This window comes from Vulpes lagopus, chromosome 3 (genome assembly GCF_018345385.1).
Source record: "Vulpes lagopus strain Blue_001 chromosome 3, ASM1834538v1, whole genome shotgun sequence".
Taxonomy (NCBI): domain Eukaryota; kingdom Metazoa; phylum Chordata; class Mammalia; order Carnivora; family Canidae; genus Vulpes; species Vulpes lagopus.
In genome coordinates, this window is record NC_054826.1 from 116,784,959 (window position 1) to 116,809,033 (window position 24,075).

Sequence of the window (24,075 nt, forward strand, 5' to 3'; positions counted from 1 at the left end):
AAAACCCACTCCTAAAGAATGTCCGAAGTCTCACCAGCAATCCACGTAACCTGAACTTTCCCTCTTCATCTGTCACAGTGTCTTCTCCATAAATACTACAGTCGTCCTGTCCGACTGCTTCCACGGCAACACCCTGTTCTGGTTCTCCGTTTAAGGAAGAAACTGTACCATAGCAACTAGAATGACAAGAGAAGAAATGGAACATGATATTCTCGTGGTTTTCTGAAGCACACAAAGGATTTGTGGTAAAGTGCCCTCCGTTTACCAACAATTTACAGTGCTGAATAGCCCAGTGGAGAACTGTACCCCGATGACCCAGCCAATTCAGTCCTGGTTGTATCACTTCCAAATCCGGCCTTCCTGCCCGAAGGCTCGAGCTGGGCAGAAGACTGTCAATTTTTCTTTGTTTACATTTTAAGGGATGCTCCAGAAAATTCCAATTAAGAAAGGCTAAACTTTATTTTATTCCATTTTATCTTATTTTCATTAAGCTTTATTCTAAATAATGAAACATTCAATAAAATGAAATCAGTTTCTTTCTCATTCTACATATTCATTTGAAAATGGCCCATTTTTTCTAAACTTTTTGATTAATCAACCTTCATCTCAAGGGTTTTTGTATGTTTACAAATACATATGTATGGTGTGTAGATCAATGTATTTAGCTACATGATGCTGATACGGCTAACATGCAGTGTTTTGTATACAAAACATTTGTGCAAACCGTCTCTGGATGGAAAACATGAGTGGCTGGGAGACAACGAATGGGGGAAAACTTGACATTTTATATGCTCTTCAACATTCTGAAGCCTTTTTCAAGTGAGTTCATTTCCTCCTTTTTAAACGTTTGAGTTTCAAGCTCTAGTAAAAATAAATTTTTAAGCAATGAAATGGGCTCTCTCAGGCCCATTTCAGAATAGGGACTTTGTGACAGAATCACTAATTTGAGGGATCAGAAGAAAAAGGCAGCAGTTAAAAGTCTCTAGACTTGCTATCTCATCTCATCTGGCTCCCACGTAAAACCCGAAATGGGGGGTGGGGTGAGGGAGCAAGGTGGAGGTCCCGGGAAACAGAGGCCCGAGTAGGACTCTACAGGCCTGGGGAGCAGGCTGGCTGCGTACCTGTAGGCCGTTCGGTACCCGGTCACAGTGATCTTCAAGCTCTGCCCCTCCTGCACCTCGATCATCTGTGAGGACGGCTCGAACCGGAATTCCTTCATCATGGGTTTGAAGTAATACTGGCCAGGGCTCTGCCGAGAGACAACCACATACTGAGCCCCTGCTGCCACATCTAGGTAATGGCTTAACAGGAGGCGACTGAGGTCAGCACACATGGGAATGTGGCCAGAACTCCAGGGCTTCCTGCACAGACAGAAAGGATGACTCTAACTCTCCAGTGAGTGGGTTATGGAGACAGCAATGACATCTCCAATAGCAGCCAGCATTATGGCCTTATAGTCCCTCTGTGATACAGAAACCAATTTGAATTTTATAAAGAAACTGAGGCTCAGAGAGGTCAGGTAACTTCCCTGGGATGACACAGCAAGTGAGCAGCAGAGGGAAGATTCGAAGCTGCACAGCGCATGATCTTTCAGATACGCCTCACTGACGTTCCCGGAGCAGTCACTTTATTCCCAGGACTCTAGGGAAGGGCCAATTAACACACACCTCCAGAGTACCAACCAGTGGGGGCCCCAGATAACATCTCTATTCCCCCACCAGGTAGAACGTGGTTTGCAGAAGAAACACAAGCTAACCACCAAGCAAGACTCAGCATCATAAACATTGTGATGCTGTGGTCTAACAAAGGGATGCCTAAGAGGGGAGCCACTGTGGCCAAGGTAATTAATTACATCGTCTTAGTGACAAGCCGGTGGCCAGAAAACAAGAAGTGTGTGCGGAAGGGAACATGAATCAGCAACAGTAAGTTCTAGTAAGAGCAGTACTCTAATTACATTTGGTCCCCGAAGAAACGTAAAACACTCCATGCTGGTGTTCTGTTCTCACGTTGTCAAGCACTACACAAGTCCGGCATGCCATGTCCCTGCACGCTCACCGGCGGTAAACTACAGGACACCTTACCAGGTTGGAGAATGTCAGGATGCCATTGTCCTGAGTCAAGAGGTTGGAACGAAACACACCACCGCTGAGGGATAGGAGGACGCCGGGGAGGGGCTGGTCATCTTCAGCTTTTATCTGGGGGGTGAGAAAGGAACAGCAGAGCAAGGTGGATGCCTATTACCAACTGAAGAGAACGTTTTGAAAGTCAAGAGGTAACTCTTTTGGGTTGTTTTTTCTTTATTGTTATCAATGGGAGGTGGGGGGAACATAAGGTCTACTCCTTGTCCCCAGGAGTAACTAACGTTAATAGGTGGTGTGTAGCCCTCCAGAACTGCTCCTTCCTTTTTAAAGATTTTATTTATTTGTTCATGAGAGACACAGAGAGGCAGAGACACAGGCAGAGGGAGAAGCAGGTTCCCTGCGGGGAGCCTGATGCAGGACTCGATCCCAGGATGCCGGGATCACGACCTGAGCCATAGGCAGGTGCTCAACCCCTGAGCTACCCAGGTGCTCCAGAACTGCTTCTATGCCTACACCAACATACAAACGTTATGGCTAGTGCTGACTGACCAGCAAGTTCGTGGTGCAGGAGGGGAGGGCGGAACTTCATCATGGGTTTGAAGTAATACTAGGTATTACTTCAACATGGGGCACTGCCACACAGCCCCACACCCAGCTGTCTTCCTCCAACCACTGGTCCTGGCTTCCCATCCAGTCCACACACATCTGCCACACCGAGTCTTAATGCACATCATCCTAAAGCACGGTGCGGCCAACCAACGCATGCAGACCAGCCACCTGCTTTTCCGAGAGAAAAGGAGACCATCGAAGCATCCTAGAATGTGTGTATCTGTGTGCATTTATGTTTTCCTCTATTCCTAGGAGAACTGCTGGGCATCGTGCACTCTGAATTCAAAACAATGCCACCACGTTGCACACCAGAGTGGCTGTGACCACTTATACTTCTGTGAATTATCTACACGTGGGACCATACACTCTCCAAAACATGGACGCTGCCGTCATCACTGCAAATGTAATCTAAAACTCCGTGTTCCTATGGTAACTTCCTTCACGTTCCTCAGTCACCATGGAAGTTGGGCACTTCTTCTATGCTTATTAATCACTTGTAGGACTTGCACGAATTGCTTTTTCATATGCTTTGTTGTTCTTTTGTCTATGGGGTTGTCGTTTTCTTATCAATTTTAGCAGTTCCTGATAATCTAGGATATTATTTATGGCATAAAGATTTCTTCCCAGTTGGAACGTCTTTTAATATGCTTTAAAATGCATTCTGCACTATATTCTAGCAAACTGAATTAAATTAAATTAAATTAAATTAAATTAAATTAAATTAAATTAAATTAAATTAAAATGTAAGTAAATAAAATGCAACCTGCAGGGCACCTGGGTGGCTCAGTTGGTGAAGCATCTGCCTTTGCTCAGGTCATGATCTTGGGGCCTTGGGATTGAGCCCCACATCGGGTTCCCTGCTGAGGAGAAATTTGCTTCTCCTTTGCCCTCTGCCCATCCTACCAACTCACGTTCTCTGGCACTACCTCTGCTCACTCTCTCAAAAATAAGTTAAAAAAATCTTAAAAAAAAAAAAAACATAGAAAACACATCCTGCACAATAGAATTTGAAACTTGTATGGGATGTCATCTACACTTCTTTTCCTTGAACCTCTATGTTGAAAATATTTATACTCAGGGGTCTCCAGCCCTACTCTGGATGGCACACAGCATGCTTCTTCCCAAGATGGATGGAGAGGAGAGAAATGACATCAAATACCACTATAGGAACATTCTGTGTTTTTACACAGAACACAGTTAAAGATGAGAGTTCGAAACACTTGCCAAAAGGTATGCAGATGAGCTGAGGTCTGCAGGCCTCCAAATCAGGCTGGGTGAAAGGAAACCCCCCAAAAGAGCACATCCTGTATGATTCCATTTGTGTAAACTCTAGAAAATGCCAACTAATCTATTGTGACAGAAGGCAGATCAGATCAGCAGGAAGGGTGGGAAGGAGAGCATACTAAGGGATACAAGGAAACTTAGTGGGGTGCCAGATTCTCACTATTTTCATGAGTGTATGCCTCTGTTGAGACAACCAAATCATATGCTTTATGTGCAGTTTACTATATGTCAATTACACCTCAATAAAACCATCTTTTAAAAATGTGTTACCTCAAAGCTTACGCCGGCCAAAGCATATGCCTTAAAGTCTCCTATGGTTCCTTCCACCGCAGTCAAAACATAGCCTTCCTTCTGCGAGGACACAGTGTACTCCAGGTCGCTGTGCAGGGGCCCGACACTGAACAGAAGCAAGTAGATGCTGGGGGTGGCAGTGCCACACACCTGCAGGAGGCCTTGCCAGCCCCACACAAGCCTGGGCTCTTCACCTGGTCCCCAGCAAGTCGCCTCTTCATCACGGCTTACCTATAAGCACCTCTGTCATCAGTGAAGACAGTGATCAGTGGGGAGCTCGCCCCCTTTTCACTGATGACGATCTCGACACCCTCCAACTCTGGGTGGATCTGGCCTTCCAGAAATAGGCCTGCTTTCCCATGGATTTCAATCAGCTTCCCAGGGCAGCTTTCTAAACAGGAAACAAACAGAAGGCCAAGACTTAGCTGTAGTGGGAGGGGGCATTTGGGCCAGGGGCTTCCCAGTAAGGGAGGGCCTGAAATGGAGGTATCTGAAGCTAGTTCCAATGAGGTTTTTTTTTTTTTTTTAAGGTTTTATTTATTTATTCATGAGAGAAACACAGAGAGAGGCAGAGACACAGGCAGAGGGAGAAGCAGGCTCCTTGCAGGAAAAGCCCGATATGGGACTTGATCCTGGGACTCAATCCTGGAACTCTGGGATTACACCGTGAGCCAAAGGCAGATGCTCAACTACTGAGCTACCCAGGCGTCCCTAATGAGGTTGTTTAATATATAAAACTGCAATAACTGGGGGGGCCCGTGCCTGCCTCCATCCCTTGCTCAACAGCTGGGAATGTCAACAGTTAAACCTAACAAAGCCTGGGTTCTCACTACCCCTCTGTCTGTGGTCACAAGGTCTTTCTGGCGCATAGAAGGCTATGCGGCTGGACCTGAGGCAGAAGCCTACCCCAAACAGGCTATCCTGCACTGTGGAAAGTGCCTGCTGGAAAGCCACACTATTCAATATGCCCTCCTTCTAAACACAGACCACATAAATGCCCAGGACCTAATGAACCCCCAGTGCTAGAGGAGATGGTCGGAAGCCAAAAGACAAATACTCCAACAGCCATCACTTCTAATTGTCCAGTCCCAAAAACACTCCCTCACCCCTACCAATACGTATAAACACCAGACATACGATGGCTAATGATCACATTTCAACAAGTAACATCTGTGCTTTTTGTCTACCTTTGGTGGCAAACTGAAAACGTCAGGAAGAAGTCAGGGGTCCTTCTCCAGAAAGACTGCCCAAATTCTAATTACCAGAGTTACTTTCATCGATGGAGACCTTCCATTCACTCACCCACACACCAAGTAGGCACAGCTCTTTGCCAAAGGGGATTTAAGGAGCCTCACAAAGACAGTTTTGTGAGAACAACAACATGGAATACGTTTTTAAAGGCATGTAAATGAACATTTGTAGAGATGTGTCACTGGCTCAATGAGTTGACGTTTACCTCCACTGACAGTGGCTTCCATGGAAGGAGGGTAGAAGAGCAGCTCCTTAGACGAGGGTGTGACTGTGATTTTCTCTCCAGACCTAAAACAATGAAAATACTTCCATGTGGCCAGTTCTGCCCTCCACTAGAAAACAGAAGACATACAGGGCACGGAAGAGACAGAGCTTACCGTGCCCAGTAAGAAAAGTCATAGGAGAAGGGGCCCTGGAGCTCCTCTACCATCTCCTGGACAGGGGGCTTGGTCCTTCCCTCCCCAGCGTCTTCCTTGCCACTCTTCTCCCGCTCCTGCCTGCGGCTCTCAATTTCAGCCAGCTGCTGCTCCCTCCGCAGCTCCTGCACAGACTTCAGGGGCCCGAGGACCAATGCGGGTTCACTGTCAATGGAAGATCTGCAAGAAAGGAAGGAGTAGCTCAGAGCATATGTGGTTATTTATCCCTGCAGTCTGACATTTCTATATGGAGTCATCCCTCCATCAAAAACCAAAATGCCCTGTAACACCACCATGGTGGCATGCTCTGCTCCTGTTTTGAAAAAAAAAAAAAAAAACAATCATTTTTTAAGAAATAAAAACTGAACTTCTTTGTGATGGTGGTAGTATCCAGTAGCTTTTCAGCTGGGATGAAATGCTTTATGTCTTGAAGAAATATCAGATTTCCTGTAGGGCATGGAGGTTTTTGCACACCACCATCTTTTTTCATTCAATCATTAACAGAGAACTCACTCTGCTAGAGAACCAGTAAGCTGGAGAGACAACATTTCCTAACCATGTGGAGTCCACATTCCAGTGGGAAATGGTAGACAAGCAGCAGAAAACAGTATCGGGTAAGTACAATGTAGAAAAATAAAGCAGCCTGCAAGGAGAGAAGGCTGGAGACATGGGGGCACTATTCTTTATTGATGTCCCTGGGTGAGGAGTATGTTGGGCAAGAAAACAGCAAGTGCAAAGTCCTTGGAGCCTGGGAGGGAGCTCCCTTGGCATGTTCAGGGGACAGCAAGGAGACTGAGGTAGCCTGGGCAGAGGGACCCAGCAAAGAGTCAGATGGGTCAGACGATCCTGAGGGAGCAAGTGGCTTTGTATGCCTTGGTGTGGACCCTGGATTTCACTCTGAGTGGGATGGAGAGCCACTGGAGTTGTAAACAGAGGAATGATGTGATCTCTACTTTAAAAGGATGAACTCTGCCTTCCACATGGAAAACACACTGTCACCATGCAACAACAGCCCAAACAGGGAGGCCAGGAAGCTGGAGAAAGAAGAGTCAAGGACCATCTAGAAAGATGACAAAGAGTGGGGTCTGGGGAGGCAAACAACCAGGAGTCCAGTTTGGGATCCAGCGAGCGTTGAGATCCCCTTGAGGGATCCAGGTGGCCACGTCCAGGTGGAACATGCATCTCATACAATCCTCAGCACAAGCAAGTAAAACAAAACTTCCTCTGAGGTTAGAAAAATGAATTCAATAAAGACTGAAAATAAAGTAATACGGGGTTACGACTGGTAAGTACATGAGTTTCCAGTCCAACCAGTAATTACTACTTTCCAGGCAGGAAAATAGTAAAAGGCTTTGTTCCAGCACCAGGCACAGTCCTGGGCCTACAAGAAATACTCCCAAGTCCTTCTCCTAGACACCTGGCTACCCTGAGGAATATGGGCACTCCTTTTTTTTTTCTTTTTTAAATTTTTATTTATTTATGATAGTCACACAGAGAGAGAGAGAGAGGCAGAGACACAGGCAGAGGGAGAAGCAGGCTCCATGCACCGGGAGCCTGACGTGGGATTCGATCCCGGGTCTCCAGGATGGCGCCCTGGGCCAAAGGCAGGCGCCAAACCGCTGCGCCACCCAGGGATCCCTGGGCACTCCTTTAATCCACACTACTCAGCCAGACATTCGTCTTGCTTGACCCCATTGGTCAGTGTGTTGCCACATCCTATTGATTCCATCTGCTCAACAAACCTCCCAGCTGTCCACTGCTCCCCATCCACTACCGTATGTCTGGCTGAACCACCTGGACTCCAGTCTCAAGTAACTTTCACTCGTAGGTGGCTTCTACTTGGTCACTCAGCAGCCAGGGGGATCTTGCTGAAGCAAAAAAGTAATCCCTCTACTTAAAACATGTCATAGTGTCCACAAGACAAAGCAAAGACCCTTAACATGGGCTGGTCCTACTGGCCTACCTCCCCTGTGTGCCCCCCCACAGTCCCCATGGGGTCCAATTCAAAGCCCTCATTATAGGTATAACCTCACAGTCCCATGTATGACACCCAGACAACTGTCCATGTCCCCCATGAGACTTTAAGTTCCATGAGCGCAGGGGCTGGCCCTCAACACTCTCCACATTTTCTGCATGGGTGGATGAGTTGAAAAGGCAGTGGACAGAAAAGAAGAGACACAGCTGAGAAGATCGCTTAAGGTAAGGAGAGGGAAAGTTACTCAGATTTCCATTCTTATAAAGATGGTCGTGTGGCCAAAACTGTCATTTCTCAAGAAAATTAGGGTGTCAGATGCACCTCACCACGTTGCAGAGTCCTCTCAAAGGGGACATTCGCATGAACCTGACCCTTGCGAGGGACTGCCTTTCATATACCTTTTCCCTCCTGACCCTTCGTATATCAGGTGCCATCTCTATTTCCCCAGTCTTCAAGAAAAGGTCTCAAGAAAAACAGACAATTTTTCTGAATTTGCTAAAACACTTGAAATACAATGAACAAACCAGAGATTTTTTTCCCCCCTTAGCAAAGACAGGAAGTGTAGAGAGTTCAAACAGAAATTTAAGGCACTTGCAACGAGCTGTCAGAAGGCTCTCCCTCAATTCATAGTTAATTCCTGAATCATAAAAGGAGAGGATCAAGGCTGTGGTGAATTTACAGCTCTGTCGTGTAAGAGAAGGCCGTGTGTACGCACACCTAGAGATGAAAAATCAGAAATAACTTTCAGAGTGTCTGTTAGACAAGTCCCCAGTGCTCGTCCACCACACCACCCTCCCACACTCAGACCACCGTGGAGCAAGAGGCTTACTTGATTGTCACAGTGACATCCAGCATTTTGTCAGTGGTGATAGTTCCAAGGACATGGTGGCGAATGGCTGTCAACGTCAAGATACTGGGTGACGACCTATAAATCAAAGTGGAAAGAAAACACTAGCAACATCACCTCATTGTTCTCAAAGGATCATAGACACACCCTTAATGGGCAACCATTCTGACCCTGAAGTACACAAATACAAAATTGCTCTAAGCTTGGGATGAGGTAACTCCTGATGTGGTTACCAGTGTTTTAAAGGGTAAACTAATTTTCCATTCCAAAACTTGACACCTCCAATTCCCGGTGAAAGCCTAGAGTGTTTGTAAGAAAAATGTAAAAATGGGAGGCCGAGGTTAGAGAAACACCCATCAGTGAGGGCTGGAAGATTTAACCAAGAGGATAGTCACGCCACTTGAGAACTACAGCCTTCCACCCTGGGTTTATAGAATTCTGGGGAAACAGATCCCAGCTCCATTTCCTCAATAATTTATTCAAGGGTTGGGGCACTTGGGAGGCTCAGTTGGTTAAGCACCTGACTTGGTTTTAGCTTAGGTCATGATCTTAGGGTGGTAGGATCAAGTCCCATGTTGGGCTCCACGCTGGGCATGGAGCCTATCTGGGATTCTCTCTCTCCCTCTGTCCCTCCCACCTTTCGTTCACGCTTCTCACTATGAAAAATAATAATAATCATGATAATTTATCCAAGTGTCTTAAAATCCTTACATGGAAATTCCTTTTAATAACCTAACTTTACCTCTTCTTTTTTTTTTTTTTTTTTTTCCGGTGTTGCTAACCTTTTCAATTACATAGCCCTAAACTTTACCTCTTCCAGAAAAAAAATATAGAAAAAAATTTCCTTATGTTGTTCAGAAGAAGAGATGTGTGTCCACTTAACTCCACTGGAGGGTCACAAACACTATAGGGCAGTGAACACCCAGCTTACGTGTCATAGGTGTAGAACGCTTGCTCAAACCGGTGGCAGGAGCGAGGGGTCACCTTGTACACACCTGCAGCCAGGAAATCAAAAGCCATTTTCAGAGGAGGGCGTCTATCACACTGAGCACACCCAGCTAGCACTGGGAAGCCACAGGCAGAGCCTCCCACCTGAACACACAACACACAGATGTGCAATAATGGCATCAGAGATGCCTCTTCTGCTGCTTCTTCTGCTTCTTACCAATGACCCGGTAACGGCCCCTCACAAACTCAGGATTTCATTTTCCATAATTGAACAACTCATGCTAGTTTAGTCTGCGCAGACCCAGCTAATAGGGACATGTGAAGGAATGGGAAGTATATTTCTACCGCAGACGAGACTGAGAATTTTCCACTTAATAGATTCTGTTAAAGTCCCAAAAGACAGCCACAGCCTGCTCTCCTTCCTAGAAATAGTCTGAAAACAGGGCATGGGGCAGAGGAAGACCTAGAAAATTGTGGAATGCTCACAGAGAACACTTTGATGCTGTGAGCCCACATAGAGTAACGACTCTGATTAGGAGAGTAAGCCATTTGCCAAAGGAATACAGTCAATTTCAGGAAGGAGAGAAGTTTAACTATTTATTCTCCCGAACGATCATGAGCCAACCTTTTGGCCATACTTCCTACAAAAATCTGTGATTAGATCAAACTACCTCTGCTGTTTCCATCCCGCCGAATAAGCCCCTGTGCAATTACCAGCAGAAAAAAAGACTTCAGTCTCTCCATTCACTTTGTTTCCTCTTTCAGCCTACAAATGTTGACAGAGCACCAGCACCTACTACAGGCCAGGTATTGTGCTAGGGACTGCTACTGAGGGGAAGATTGTGTATTTTATCTTGAGAACCAAGAAAAGTCACTGAATTATTCACTAGGAAAATACAAAATGAAACCACGATGAGATGCCACTTTACACCCATCAGGATGGCTAAAATCACAAAGACAGTAACGGATGTTATGAAGATGTGGGAAAACAGGAGCCCTTGTGCCACTGCTGGTGGGAACATCACTGGCACACATAACCATGTGGCAGTTTCTTAAAAAAAATGAAACAAATTTACCATATGACCCAGCAATTTCATTCCTGGGTATCCAACCCAAAAGAAATAAAAACAGATATTCACGCAAAGACTTTTGTACACAAATGTTCATAGCAACATTATTCGTGAGAGCCAAGAACCGGGGATGTCCACTAACTGCTGAGTGGACACACAAAATGTGATATGCCCACACAATGGAATTTGGTAATGATAAGGGACAGACTACTAATATCTGCTCCAAAACGAACTTCAAAACATTATCATGAACTTCAAAACATGCTAAGTGAAAGGAGGAAGACAAAATATCACTATGGTAAGATTTCACTTATATGATATGTCCAAAAAAGGCCAATCGCTATACACAAAAAAATAGATTAGTGGCTGCTTAGGGCTGAGAGCAGAGATTAACTGTCAATATGCAAGAAGAATATCACCAAGGTAATGAAAATGCCCTAAACCAGATTATGGCTATGGTCATATAATTTGGTATATTTACTAAAAATCCTTGTATGCTGTCAATGGGTGACTTTTATGGTCTGCAAACTGCACCTCAATAAAGTTGTTCAAAAGGGAGAGAAAAAAAAAGGGAGATAAGCCACTAGAGGATTTTAAGCAAGGTGGGAGATGGTCCAATTTTCATCTTCAAAAAGATGACCATGGCTCACTGGCTGTAGTATTTTTCAAGGGGAAAGGGCTCAACTGTCTCTACCAAACTCAAACCCAGGAGACCAGGAACACTCTCCAGCTCCCGGCTCTAATTCTCTGGGTAAAAACACCACTCTCTCCAGCAGAAAGAGAAAAATGAGAGTACGCTAACCATCACCAAAATTGATAGCCTGACGCAAGGAGAACCAAGAGGGGAAACAAAGGCCTTTACCACAATCCTTGGTGCCTTTCCATTTCTCTAATTCAGAGCCCATCAATCCCTCCAGACTCACCGGGCTTGGAGAGGCAGAAACGGTTGACTCCTTTGGAGAGGTTATAAATCCCCACATTCTCAGGTCCATTTCCATCCTGATAAAATTCCTAAGGGACCAAAGCCAATACAATGACTTACTAGGGGAGATGGAGACACCAAGATGATTAATAATATTTCTGTTTCTGAACCAGTCATCTGTTTTACCCATTTATCATTTGAGCAGTTGGGTGCCACAGGAAAATTAAAAACCTTCAAAAACTTCCCACGAAAACATGCTCTTTTTCATTTAATCAACTAATATTTATTGAGCACCTGCTATGTGATAGACCCAGGGCTGGGCCTTGGTGGCCGATGTGGCTCCTGCTCTCAAGGGACTTATGTTGTAATACGGGAAGACAGAAAATAAATGTGGTCCACAAAGAAATTATATTTCAGCTAATAAGTAATAGAGCGGTGGGCAAAATAGCCAGGGAAGTGGGATAAAGCATGAGCATGGCAGGAGCTTCTCAGCTGGCCAGGCTCAGAGCAGGACCTCTCCTGAGTAAGCAATACTGGGGTTGCAGCCTGAATGACGAGAGAAAACCAACCATGCGTAATGCCCAGAGAAGATGCAGCATTCCACGCAGAGGAAAGCACATGTGCAAAGGCCCAGAGGAGGGAACGAGTGTGGGGTGGAAGTGGAGAGAAGGCTGGAATGCCAGGGCCCAGGCAGTGAGGTGGAGAGAGAGGGAGGAGGCTGGGGGTTAGGGAAGGGCCTTGCTGGCCAATGTTATGGAATGTGGATCTTATCCTAAGGGAACCAGAAACCTGCTAAACAGTTTGAGGAAAGGAACAATCTCCTAAATGTCTACCACTTACTCTCAACTGGGTTTCAACGAACCCATCTCCTGGAGCAACACTGCTTGTTGAGTATTTGTGGTGTGGTAGTTAGAACAGCTGACTGGCAGCTGAGACACCAGCAACCACACCCCACATAAGCGGTGGCTCAACTGCTGTTTGCCTCAGTTTCTCCACCAGAACCCAACAATGACATCTACTGTTGCATGAAGCCAAAAAGTTCTATAAAACTCATGAAGGGTCCTAGACAGGCCTACACACGTGTTCTCTTTCCTGAAACCCACATGGCACACTGCCTATCAGGGAGACTACATCAACAAGACAGTAAGATGTACCCACTCCATCCTTTGCCCCAGAATATACTAGAGAAAGTGACTCAGCGGGACCTATTAATAATAATAGCAGCGTACGCCAAGGAAACCAAATACATAAGAGATTTACTTAAACTTCACTACAACCCTGAGAAGTGGGTATTAAGATCCCAGGGCTATAAAAACAATGTGTTCTATGCTACATCAATGGCTTTCCCAAATCACTCATCAAAGTTAGAATTTAATGCAGGGCCGGGACATGGAAATCTCCCAAACAAAGGCATCTTTCTATGGAGGGATTTTAAAAGCTTCCTGACTATGCTTTCCTGAATAGGGGGGTGAGTGGAGGGCAGAAAAAGAAATCTGACTTAACTATGATTATAATATTCTTGGCATGCTAGTACCTTCCCACTTCTCAAAAGACCTTATAAACAAGAGAACTCTCAGGAGCCACACATACCAGAGTGATTGCGTGAGAAAGGGAACATCTCAGCATGTAGCCCGTCTGCCTAAACTCAATTGTTGACACGTCCTCTTCTAGAACTTCCACCTCTAGACTCTTGTTCTTCCAGCACCAATCTTCATGCATGATGCTTACTGGAAAAGCCACAACACAGACACACATGGGCATAATGCATATCACCTCCCTGAGTAAAAATTATAATGACTTAATTTTTTAACATGTATGTCATACACACACACCCACACACAAACCAGTAATATTTAAAACTAGTTTAAGGGGATCCTTGGGTGGCGCAGCGGTTTGGCGCCTGCCTTTGGCCCAGGGCGCGATCCTGGAGACCCGGGATCGAATCCCACGTCAGGCTCCCGGTGCATGGAGCCTGCTTCTCCCTCTGCCTGTATCTCTGCCTCTCTCTCTCTCTCTGTGACTATCATAAATAAATAAAAATAAAATAAAAAAAATAAAAATAAAAATAAAAAAATAAATAAATAAAACTAGTTTAAGTACTAAAGAGAAAAATGAAACCAGTGATCATTAACATCAGCAAGAAAGAAATTCAATGGTGTCTAAAGAGCACGCTCACAAGAAGATATTTAGGGATCAGCATACTTTTCCTGTAAAGGGCCAGACAGTAAATATTTTCAACTCTGCCCATCATGCAGATATTCAACTCAGCCTTTGTAGCATGTACGCAACTGTAGATAATACAGAAGCAAATGGGTGTGGCTGTGTTCAAATAAAACTTTATAAAAACAGGCAGTTGGTCCCCCCCCACCATAGTTTGCCAACATCTGATAGAACAGAAAATATAATTCCCCAGATAAAACAGCCTATCTTCTAAGCTATTCACTGCCAGCAGCTCCAAAATGAGCTTGGAAAAAGCAGAAATAGAGCCAATGGGTGGCTTCTCGAGAACAGCAGGGGAAAGAGAACTAAGGCTGGCCAGCACCTGCACCTACTACTTACCAGGCGCTGTACAAACTATTTCATTTGTTTTGCACTCTACAGAAAGACTGTATCACTCCTACTTCAGAAGAGGAAACTGAGTCTCAAAGAAATCAAGTAACGTGTCATGGTCACACAGCTGCTCAGTGGTAGAACACATCAGTGTGATTATTTCGTGCTCTCTATTCAGGCATTTAGAAATAAAATGGCACAAATGAAGGCACCCTCTGCAAACAGAAGACACGTGCGCATTGTCCTGACAAGGTGGCAGTGAGCGCATGGACCACTGATTCTTGCATTATCACCCATTGCTAAATAATGCACGTTCAAGGTCAAGGGGCGAGGAAGACAAGTACGCAGCTGGGATGCAATTTGAGAGCTGGGTTTTATAAAGTTTAGAAAAGACAGGAAGTACGTGAGGGCCACAAGATGCTGCCTTTGGTTCTTACTTTTGTATTTTCCGGGGAGCACATTGTCAAAGGTGAAAGTCATTGAGTTGACCTTGCCGGAGAGCTGGAGGCTCCGCTTCTCGCCCTGGCGGCTCAGGGACTGCAGCGTTACCAGCAGGTCGCCGCAGGTATCTGCAGAGAAGAGGCAGGAGGGCCTTGTTCGGCTGCCCTCATGAGCCACAGCACTGGTGTGAACCCCCCACCTGTGGGCGCTGCTGGCCACGGCGTACATCCTGAAGGGCGGTGCCAGCAGACTTCCTCTACAGCCATCATGCATCTGCTGGGTTCTGAGAGCCCTCCCCTGGGGCAGGTCATCAGTACCAAACAATGGAGCCACTGATAGTGAAAGTGACCCTGTTATTTATCCAACACTTCGTGCCAGCCGGAGAAGGAAAACCATATTACAGAGCACCTACTAAGTCAGATGTAAGGTGAAACGGGGGAAAGAGTATTGATGGAACACCAGTATAAGCCAGAGAAAAAGAGAGAAAAGAAAGATGACCGAGCTTGGCTGAATGCCCACTTCATTCCAGGCACAGAACTGGGCCCTGTCATTGTAATAATATTACTCATAATAGCAAAGATTTACATGGCTCTTGCTGTGCTCCAGGTCCTCACACAGGCCCAAATATGCTAATTCCTTTGATACAACCACCCTGTGAGGCAAGTACTGTCATTACTTGCATATGAAAGATGAGAGAGTCAAAGCACAGAGAGATTAAGTAATTTGCTCCAGGTCACACAGCAAGGGTGCAAGCCTCTGCAGTCTGGTTTCAGACTCTAGGGTGTTAACATCTGGGCCACAGTGCCCAACATGATGGTATTAAAGCCTCACTAAAACCCTCTGAGAGCCATAGTATTCCCATTCTACAGAAGAAAAACTGAGGCTGGGAGGGTAAATGCTTACTGTCTCATAGCTGGTAAGTGACAGAGCTGGGAAAAAAGCAACCCATGTGGTTTTTTTAGGAGCCAAAGCAGAAATACTCCAAGAGAAATGTTTCTAGTGATGCCGTGTGGCACTTACTCAGAACTGTATGCGATATGGATTCTAAAACCACCTCCAGGCGTGGTTTTGGCATTCACCTTTAACGCTACCCAACAGGGAAAATCTCACCAAAATCCCACCTGTTTTCCCTTTCAAGTGACATCTTACCCAAACAAGAGACTTTCCCAGAAACTGATGCCAAGAACTGCACAAAGGCCACGTCCATGATGGGCCTGTCAGTCACAGTGAGAGGGAAAGTCTGAGGCTTCAAGGTCAGCCCCGCTCTGGTCTCTGCCTCGGGAACCATCACCTGCAAGGACACACAGGACGTCAGTGTCTGCGTCAAGGCGCGGCTTCCCCAGCCTCCAGGGCACCAGAACATTCCCTTGGGCCCAAGGCTAAATATTTGAAGGAGAGAAGTTCACTTCTGGGCCTGGTTTTATAATCACAACAAATCCCCAAATAAGCCATGGTGAGAAACCGTGTTTCTCAGATACAGAACTAGCCTTCAGCCCTGTCACGAAGTGCATGAAAGTATAGCTGGCATCACTCCCCAGGGGCACATGGCTGTCATAGGTTACCTGTACACTGGGGGGAAACCACATTAAACCCCAGAATTTCTCCCCAGTGGCTTGAGGTCACTCATAACGTAAGCTAGGAGTCTGTCAATGCTACTGCATGTCCCCCTGGCAGAAAGAAGCCACTTTCTTTTTTGCTTTTTAAAAAAAACATTTTATCCATTTATCCCTGAGACACATAGGCAGAGGGAGAAGTAGGCTCCCTACAGGGAGACTAATGCAGGACTCAATCCCAGAACCCCAGGATCATGACCTGAGCCAAAGGCAGATACTCAACCACTGAGCCACCCAGTGCTCCTTCTTTTTCCTTTTCTTCTGTGTCCTTTCTTAGGCTAAGAAAAGGGGCTGGGGAAGAGGTGGTCCCCTAAAGATTATGCTCCAAAGTTGCTCTTCCTTGAAAAAGACCTTTATGGTTCGAAAGGGCTTCCAAAGGCTTATCGATGTGGCCAACTTCACAAGAGCTGGCTACCTGGTAGAGGAGCTATCAACTCGCACACCACACTGTTTGGTGGGAACAGGGAAACCAATCTCCTTCCACCCCATCTCCTTCAGGGGGATCCCACTTGCTCTGGAGAAGAGCACAGGCACAGGGGGGCCTTTTCCAGCCTACCCCCACTCTGCCCTTCCTCAGGGAGGAAGAGCAGCAGCTGGCTGGACACATGGGAGCCTGAGCTCCAATGAGACACAGTCTGGCAGGTGGGCACAGCCATGGCACCGAGAGGCTTAGTGGGCTGACCCCTGGCTCTGTCTCATCTCTTGCCTGCTGCCCCTAACTGTGCCTGGGCCTTCACCCTCACAGTGAGACCCCACGCCAGGGTATCCCCAGTTTCTCTGCCTGCTGCAATGGGAAAATCAGATGGTACCTACCAGCCATCTTCAATTCTGGGCGAGGTGGAGAAACACCAGCTGTATTTTGGCCTTGGGTGCCAGCAGCCATGCACCTGCCACTAATAAAGGGTTAATTTGGGGACTTAAGGATGTTCTAGAGTAGCCAAAAGCATGAGACGGTGGAGGTGTGATTGGCAGCCTGGAATTAACTCCTAATAAACATCGAGACTAGAAGAAAGAGAAGCCTGTGTATCATTTCCAGACTGGGTGCCTGTCTGCTCTGTCGTGACATGCAGGAATATAAGTACCTCATAATAAGAAATGGGGACTAGAAATGCCCCTTCTGTTACCCAATTTGGCTAATAATAACCCTTTAAAAAAATCACTGTTTTTTTCAAATATCTTATATAGAATAAAACTCATCATACCTGGACTTTGTAGGTCCCTGGCTTCGCTTTAAAACAAAATGATCCATGGGCATCTGTCTCCACGGTGACCAAAGACTTGTCCTTGTCTTGAGACGACAGGACAACTTTATATTTACTCATCTGCTTGACAGTGTCAGGGAAGCGAATGATTGATATCTGGCCACAGACACTGAACCTGCAACAAGGGGCCCATTCATTCCAGCATGAGAACTCAATTAAAACAGGAGAAAGGCAGCCTCCCACCCAAACTGCACATCCCTCTTCCTGCCCCACTCCTGGTGACAAGTTTAACTCTAACAGAGAGATAGAAAAGCAGCCCAAATGACTCCAGTTCCAAAAAAGCAACCTTTGGAAGGAAGGCTGAACCCCTCCCTGTGTGAGGGAAAAGGCACAGCAGAGGCCCACGGTGGGGCTGATTGTGCATTCTGGGGGACATGTGCCACCCCCCACTGCAGAAGCAATTTTCAGAAAATCTGTAGATGATAAAAATGTTTCAGGTAAATTGGATCATTGATGGTATAGCAGCCTTGGACAGAGAATGTGGGCCAGAGCTTAAATGCAAGGGCTGTAAGCAGCCCTCCAAACCCATGGCACCAGCCACGTGAAACAGGGCAGGGTCCCTGAAGACACCTTCCTCGCCTGTGATTATATATAATTCGTGCATAAAAGCGATCGAGGAGATGGGAACAGAAAATGTAATTAAGTTTAAAATAATTACAAAGCTGAAACTGAATTCCTTAAGAGCTAGGAGCCACAAAATCGACTTAAATTGAAAGGCTCCATTCAGGTCATGGCTCGGATTGGGGGTTCTAAATGAGCAGTGTGTGCAGTGCCGGAAAGTGCACCCAGAGAAAGGCATGAAAGGCGCATCTCCAGGCTGAGAAAGACCAACAAAAACCATCATCCTTAAGTGCCGTTCTTCACTTTTTTAGCAGTCAACCTGTTAAAGTGTAATAATGCACCACAGCCGGAGGCCATGATTGTCTCTTCCACTGACTAAAGGTTGTATTTTTGAATCAAGAGTCATTCTGGATAAAAATCAGTTGATACTTGTGACAGAAAGAGAGTCAGAAAAGGTGGCTGGGAATGCTGGATAATTATGGGGGTACATTCGAGGCTGGAACACCCCCCACCCCACCCCACCCCCTCCCCGATGCAAATAAAAAGTGGTGGAAAACAACTAAGTGGTGGCAGACTGTGTGTGTGAAATACGATAATGACCACGAGCCAATCACCTCTTTAGAGCAAAGTGACCAGCCTGCCACATGAGCTCACGATCAAGAGCAGCGGGCGAGGAACGAGGGCCCACGTGCCAAGTCCAGCCAGCAGCCTGCTCTTGCATGGACTGTGGGCTAGGAATGTCGTTCCCACTTTTACTTTCATTCTTTTTTTTTTTTTTTTTGAAAGGAGAGGAGGAACAAAAGGAGAGGGAGAGAGGAATCTTAGACTCCACGCCCGGTGCAGAGCCCAAGAGAGGGGCTCGATCTCACCCTGAGATCATGCCCTGAGCCAAAATCAGGAGTGGCTCAACCAACTGGGCTCAACCATACTTCTGAAGGGTTAAGAGGGGCAGAAAATCAAAATAGTAATATCCTGACACATAAACATCATATGGAATTCACATTTCATTGTTCCAAATAAAGATTAACTGGAACACAGCCACACCCATCCATTTATGAGCTGGCTCTGGTGGGTTTGTCAGAGGCCACATGGCCCAGGAAGCCTACAATATTTATTCCCTGGCCCTCTACACAGAAAGTGTGCAGGTCTCTGATCTAGATTTGAAGGTATACATTTTGGTTCTCATTTCCCTCTTCAGGACATTTCAGAATAAAAGGGCAGAAAGGGAATATTGAGGAGTTATTCTTAAGGATCTATGTCATATTCTCTTGATTTGTGTACACATCCCAGGAAATGTCACCTGATTCATCCACGTTGAACTTCTCTGCTTCTCCAAGTTTTAAATATTCTAACCATCCAACCTGTTTTTGCTCATTTTCTCAAAGAGAAGTGGCCAGTTACCCCAAACCTCAAATGTATATTGGCTTTAGTTTAAAAAAAAAAAAAAAAAAAAAACTGAACTAAAAAGCTGGTAGGACAGGTGTTTTATTATACTGAAGCCCTTAAAAATTGATTTGTGTCACAAAATTTCGTCATCAAGATTTATGGATAAAACCTGGGAATTTTGGTGCATTGCAAGATAACTATAGTCTTATTAGTCATTTGGACAGAAGCCAAAGCATTTCCTTCTCAAATAAATTGGGATTTTTTTTTTTAAAGTAAGAAATAGGAATGAATTAAAAGGCAAGTGTGCTATGGTGACCCAAAAGGAAAATGAATTTTCCCAAATATGCTCAATGATATCATTTTTCTTTGTCCCAAATATTCCACTTGAAGGAAAAAAATAAATATAAATATATTTCTCCATTTCCATGAATAACATCTCTTCCATCTATATAGTTGCAAATAAGAAATGTGGGACCTCAAGAGCACAAGGCCTGCTGACTCCCTCCCCACAGTATCTGTCAAATGCACTACTCTCACCCTTCCTGATCGGCACCCGGATCCTGCCACCACCACATCTCCAGACAACTATCACTGCCTCCAATCGAGTCCCTCCACTCACACCCTGGCCTCCCTGCGATCCTGTCTCCACATAGCAGCCAGAGGAGAAAACAAAAATTTTTGTTTTGAAAATGCCCTGATCCCTATTGCTCCCTTGCTGAAAACTCTTCAACAGCTTTCCACTGCATTTGGGGGGGGGGAGGGGGAGAGGGGAGGAGAGCCCACCTCCACAATCCAGCTACATGCTCTCCAACCTCGCCAGCTGCCTCCAGCCACACTGGCCACCTTCCAGAAAGCTCCGTTCCCTCCCCTCCAGGCCTTGGAACATGCTGTTCCCGCTGCCTGGGAAGTGCTTCACTTAGCTAACTGCTACTCCCTGGGCTCAGGGACCCAGTGCGAGTCCTCTCAGTGTCAAGCTCCTCTTCCCTGCATACCTACCAGAACTTACAATCACAAGTTACTCAGCTCAAACCTGTCTCCCCAGTAAGATGAAATCCTTGGTTCTGTCAATGCCAAATGAGTTCACTGCTACACACCAGCCTCTATCACTGCACCTCACCCAGAGTAGTTGCTCAAAAATGTTTATGAGGGAAAAGAAGGCAGGCTGTGAATCCAAAATGATTTTCTAAGCTCTAACGCAATGATGTACAGGGTTCCCACTGGGTGATGTACTTCCCAATCACTCATTTGTCACAGAATCCCTGACCCTGACCCCCACCTGTCTACAGAAATTGTCACTGACGTCTCCTCAGTAACCAAGTCAATGGAACGTGCTTTCGAGGCTCAGCTCCTGGGCCTCCCTCACCGTCAGGTTCGACCTCACAGCTACGACCCACTGCCTGCCTGGATCCTCCTGAGGCCACCCCTCGGACACCGGCATTCCATTTGGGGCCTGCTCTTCTAATTCTACTTGCTTTTTACACATCTAGGGTTCTGGCTGCCGTCTGGCGGGGTCTCCCTGGGTTACGACCTGTCCAGGCATCTGCGCAGAGCGCCACCTGGTGGTCCTTCTCAACCCTCAGCACCTAACAGGCTCCTCTCCCTGCCCACAGCTGGGGGTGCCACAAGCCATCCTGCTTCTGAAACTGGGAACTCCTAAATACTCCTCCAACCCATCCTTGATCTCCCCCTAAGGCAAGCCCCCATCAAGTCTGCTTTCATGCTACCTGAGCCCCAATCTTGTCCCCTTCATTGTCATCCTTCACTACTGCCGAGGTGCCTCTCTGAAAACAACAATCTCTTTTTTTTTTTTTTTTTAAAGATGTTATTTATTCATGAGAGACACAGAAAGAGGTAGAGACACAGGCAGAGGGAGAAGCAGGCTCCCTGTGTGGAGCCCGATGTGGGACTTGATCCCAAGACCACAGCTGGGATCATGCCCTGAGCCAAAGGCAGACACTCAACTACTGAGCCACCCAGGTGTCCCTGAAAACAAAAATCTAATCATGTCACCTCTATGCTCAAAATGGATCGCTGGCCCCCTGACCCGTGCTGGAGAAAGCCTCATTCTTCCAGTGGGGTGTCCAGAGGTCCTCTGAGATCTGTCCCTCCAGCCTTGTCACTCTCTTTGGCCTGCCCAGCAACACCAAGTCATAAGCTCCCGGCTAGACACTGTGCTGTTCTAGACTGCGTGCCTTTGCTCCTGCCACCTCTCTCCAGGAAGACCCTGCCTTAACTCCATTAAAGTTACAGTTCAGTGAGTATCCAGTGCTATCTCAGAGAGAGATGCAGCTCCCCCATTCCAAGGGTCACACGTAGGTGAGAGAAGGATCTGAGATCTGGCTCCAAGGCCCAGGTTCTTTGCACCACATGGTATCACTGTAGGATAAGACCTTACAGATTCAACTACCAGATGTCGCCTCTCATACTCGCAGTAAGTACAGCAAAGCAGGAATAACGGTCACAAAGACTGGAAGCATCTCACAGCAAACTTTCTCAAACAACTATACTATCTTCCAAAGTCCTCGAGAATGAAGCCATAGAAGGTCTTGCAGATGTGAAGTCAGATATAAAGAGATCTTCTTCTAACTTAGACTCATTCTAACTTTGAAGCAAGACAGTTTTCCCTAAGCATCCACATATAAGTAGCTCCTTCAGTTTGGAAGACTTAGCACTAATCTTCCTCGGGGGGGGGGGGGGTCACACACACACACACACACACACACACACCCCGCCCCACCTGAATTTCTCACAGGTGCCTAAGACCCCATGTGGATCCCTGGCAGAAACACACAGGCAGATCAAAGGTAATTTTGCAGACCCAAACACAATGACCTCACCCTGTGGCAATGATGTCAGCCAGCTGAGGTGTGTTAGGTGCAATTTTGATGGTGACGGTTTCAAAGTAGAGGTGTTCCTTCTGAGCGTGGATCGTGTACGTCCCTGTGGTGATGTTTTCCAGGCGGAATGAGCCATCAGCTTTGGTTTTGACTATAAAACAAAAAGATGCAAATAGAAGATAAGCCAAAGACAGCTGTCCATCCCCTCTTGAGACAAAAAGCTGGCATATTTTCATAGCACCATTAAGATAGTTTCCCTTCCACTTCTCTCTGGGATCAAAATCCAGCACTGGCAAACAGTTCTGGGGGGTCAACACAGCTGCCGACCTTTGATTTGGTTATTCAGAGTGACTACGGCCTCTGGAACGCCTTCGCCTTCGGGTCCGTTCAAGACCCTCCCAGTGACAGAGAATCCCATGACGTGGAACACAGGCTGGAAGATGAAGAATAGGAAGAAGATTCGCATGTGCCGGAGCAGTAAGGCCCTCCTCGTCCACTCATGCCAGTGCTCAGCCCAGCCATGGGTGCAGGAGTCCCGAGTCCCAGCCGGGTCCCAACCCGCTCCCCTGACTCCTGCTGCTCCCACACCTCTGCATGTTCCCCGGGGGTCTGTCTGCTTCTTACACTCTGGTCACACTGATGTTTGTCAAATAACTGAGTACCAAAGATCTACAGGCTTACTTCCCCAGTTAAAGATCACAGAGTCAAACTTGAAAGCCTCCTGCTCCCCACCCCCACCCCCCCCCCCGCCACCACATAACACTTGCTCCCGTCCTGCCTCCTCCCCTCCAGATGCCCGCAATCTGGTGAGCCACATCACCTCCAGTCTTCCGACCTCAAACCCCAGCATCACCTGGGACCCCCTCCCCACACTCCAACATCAATCCATCCTATGCATACTACCCCTGCCAGGTGTCCTGTCTTTTCCCACCATAACCTGAATTCAAATCTTGGTTCACTCCACCGAGGTCACCTTCCACACTCACTACCACACCCTGTGCTTGATTTACATGTGTCTATGCTCCAGCTCATGAGTACCATGGTTTTGCTCTCCCTGGAGTCGCTATGTTCCAGCCACCTTGATCCCTGGGTCCTCAAGCTGACTACACGCATGCACTATAGGCATCCCTCCCGTGGACCTTTTACACCAGCTGCCCCTCTCAGCCTGGACCATTCTCTCCCACCTCTGGACAAGATCAGGGGGGAGGCTCCTCCTTCTCATCATTCCAGTTTCAACTCAAGCCATCACCACCTCCAAGAGGCCTTCCCTGACTATCCATCCCATCTCAGGGGCCCCTGCCCCTGCTTTCTACCCCAGCCACTCACTGTCTATCACACTAGCCTATTTCATTAGCTTAGTCCAACTTTTATCAATATCTCAAATGTCCTTGATTTATCTTCCTTTGTCTACCTCTTACTAGAATGTAACCTCCATGAATATAGTGACCTTTTCTGTCTTAGTCAGCTGGTACACAGTAGGCACTGAATAAATCACTTCTGAATCCAAGAACAGATGAATGAATGCACGCATACATACAAGAGCATTTGAGAGATTTCTTAAAAATTCAATGGTTTTTTTTTTTTTTTTTTAAATTCAGGTAGCCCTTCCTGATCCTTCTAAAAAGATGTGGTTTATCTACTTACCAATTCCTGCATTCACTCAACAACTACTTTTACAAGACACCTGCTCTGTGCCAGGCACTAAATCACCTTAGGAATATGTGAAGAATG

At 46.4% G+C, this 24,075-nt stretch overlaps 1 protein-coding gene across 1 annotated transcript in view; it reads right to left on the reverse strand.

Moving 5' to 3' along the window:
• The window catches only part of LOC121487611 (nodal modulator 1), a 56,193-nt gene that overhangs the window by 16,262 nt on the left and 15,856 nt on the right, over positions 1–24,075 (reverse strand). The window contains exons 10-25 of the mRNA XM_041749500.1: positions 22,672–22,777; positions 22,345–22,495; positions 17,501–17,675; positions 15,835–15,976; positions 14,682–14,813; positions 13,285–13,421; positions 11,696–11,783; positions 9,686–9,749; positions 8,737–8,832; positions 5,894–6,112; positions 5,722–5,804; positions 4,497–4,656; positions 4,245–4,371; positions 2,082–2,195; positions 1,122–1,249; positions 35–176 (exon numbers count right to left, since the gene is read on the reverse strand). Of these exons, the coding sequence (XP_041605434.1) occupies positions 35–176; positions 1,122–1,249; positions 2,082–2,195; positions 4,245–4,371; positions 4,497–4,656; positions 5,722–5,804; positions 5,894–6,112; positions 8,737–8,832; positions 9,686–9,749; positions 11,696–11,783; positions 13,285–13,421; positions 14,682–14,813; positions 15,835–15,976; positions 17,501–17,675; positions 22,345–22,495; positions 22,672–22,777 (2,064 nt within the window). The remainder of the gene's footprint in view (positions 1–34; positions 177–1,121; positions 1,250–2,081; positions 2,196–4,244; positions 4,372–4,496; positions 4,657–5,721; positions 5,805–5,893; positions 6,113–8,736; positions 8,833–9,685; positions 9,750–11,695; positions 11,784–13,284; positions 13,422–14,681; positions 14,814–15,834; positions 15,977–17,500; positions 17,676–22,344; positions 22,496–22,671; positions 22,778–24,075) is intronic.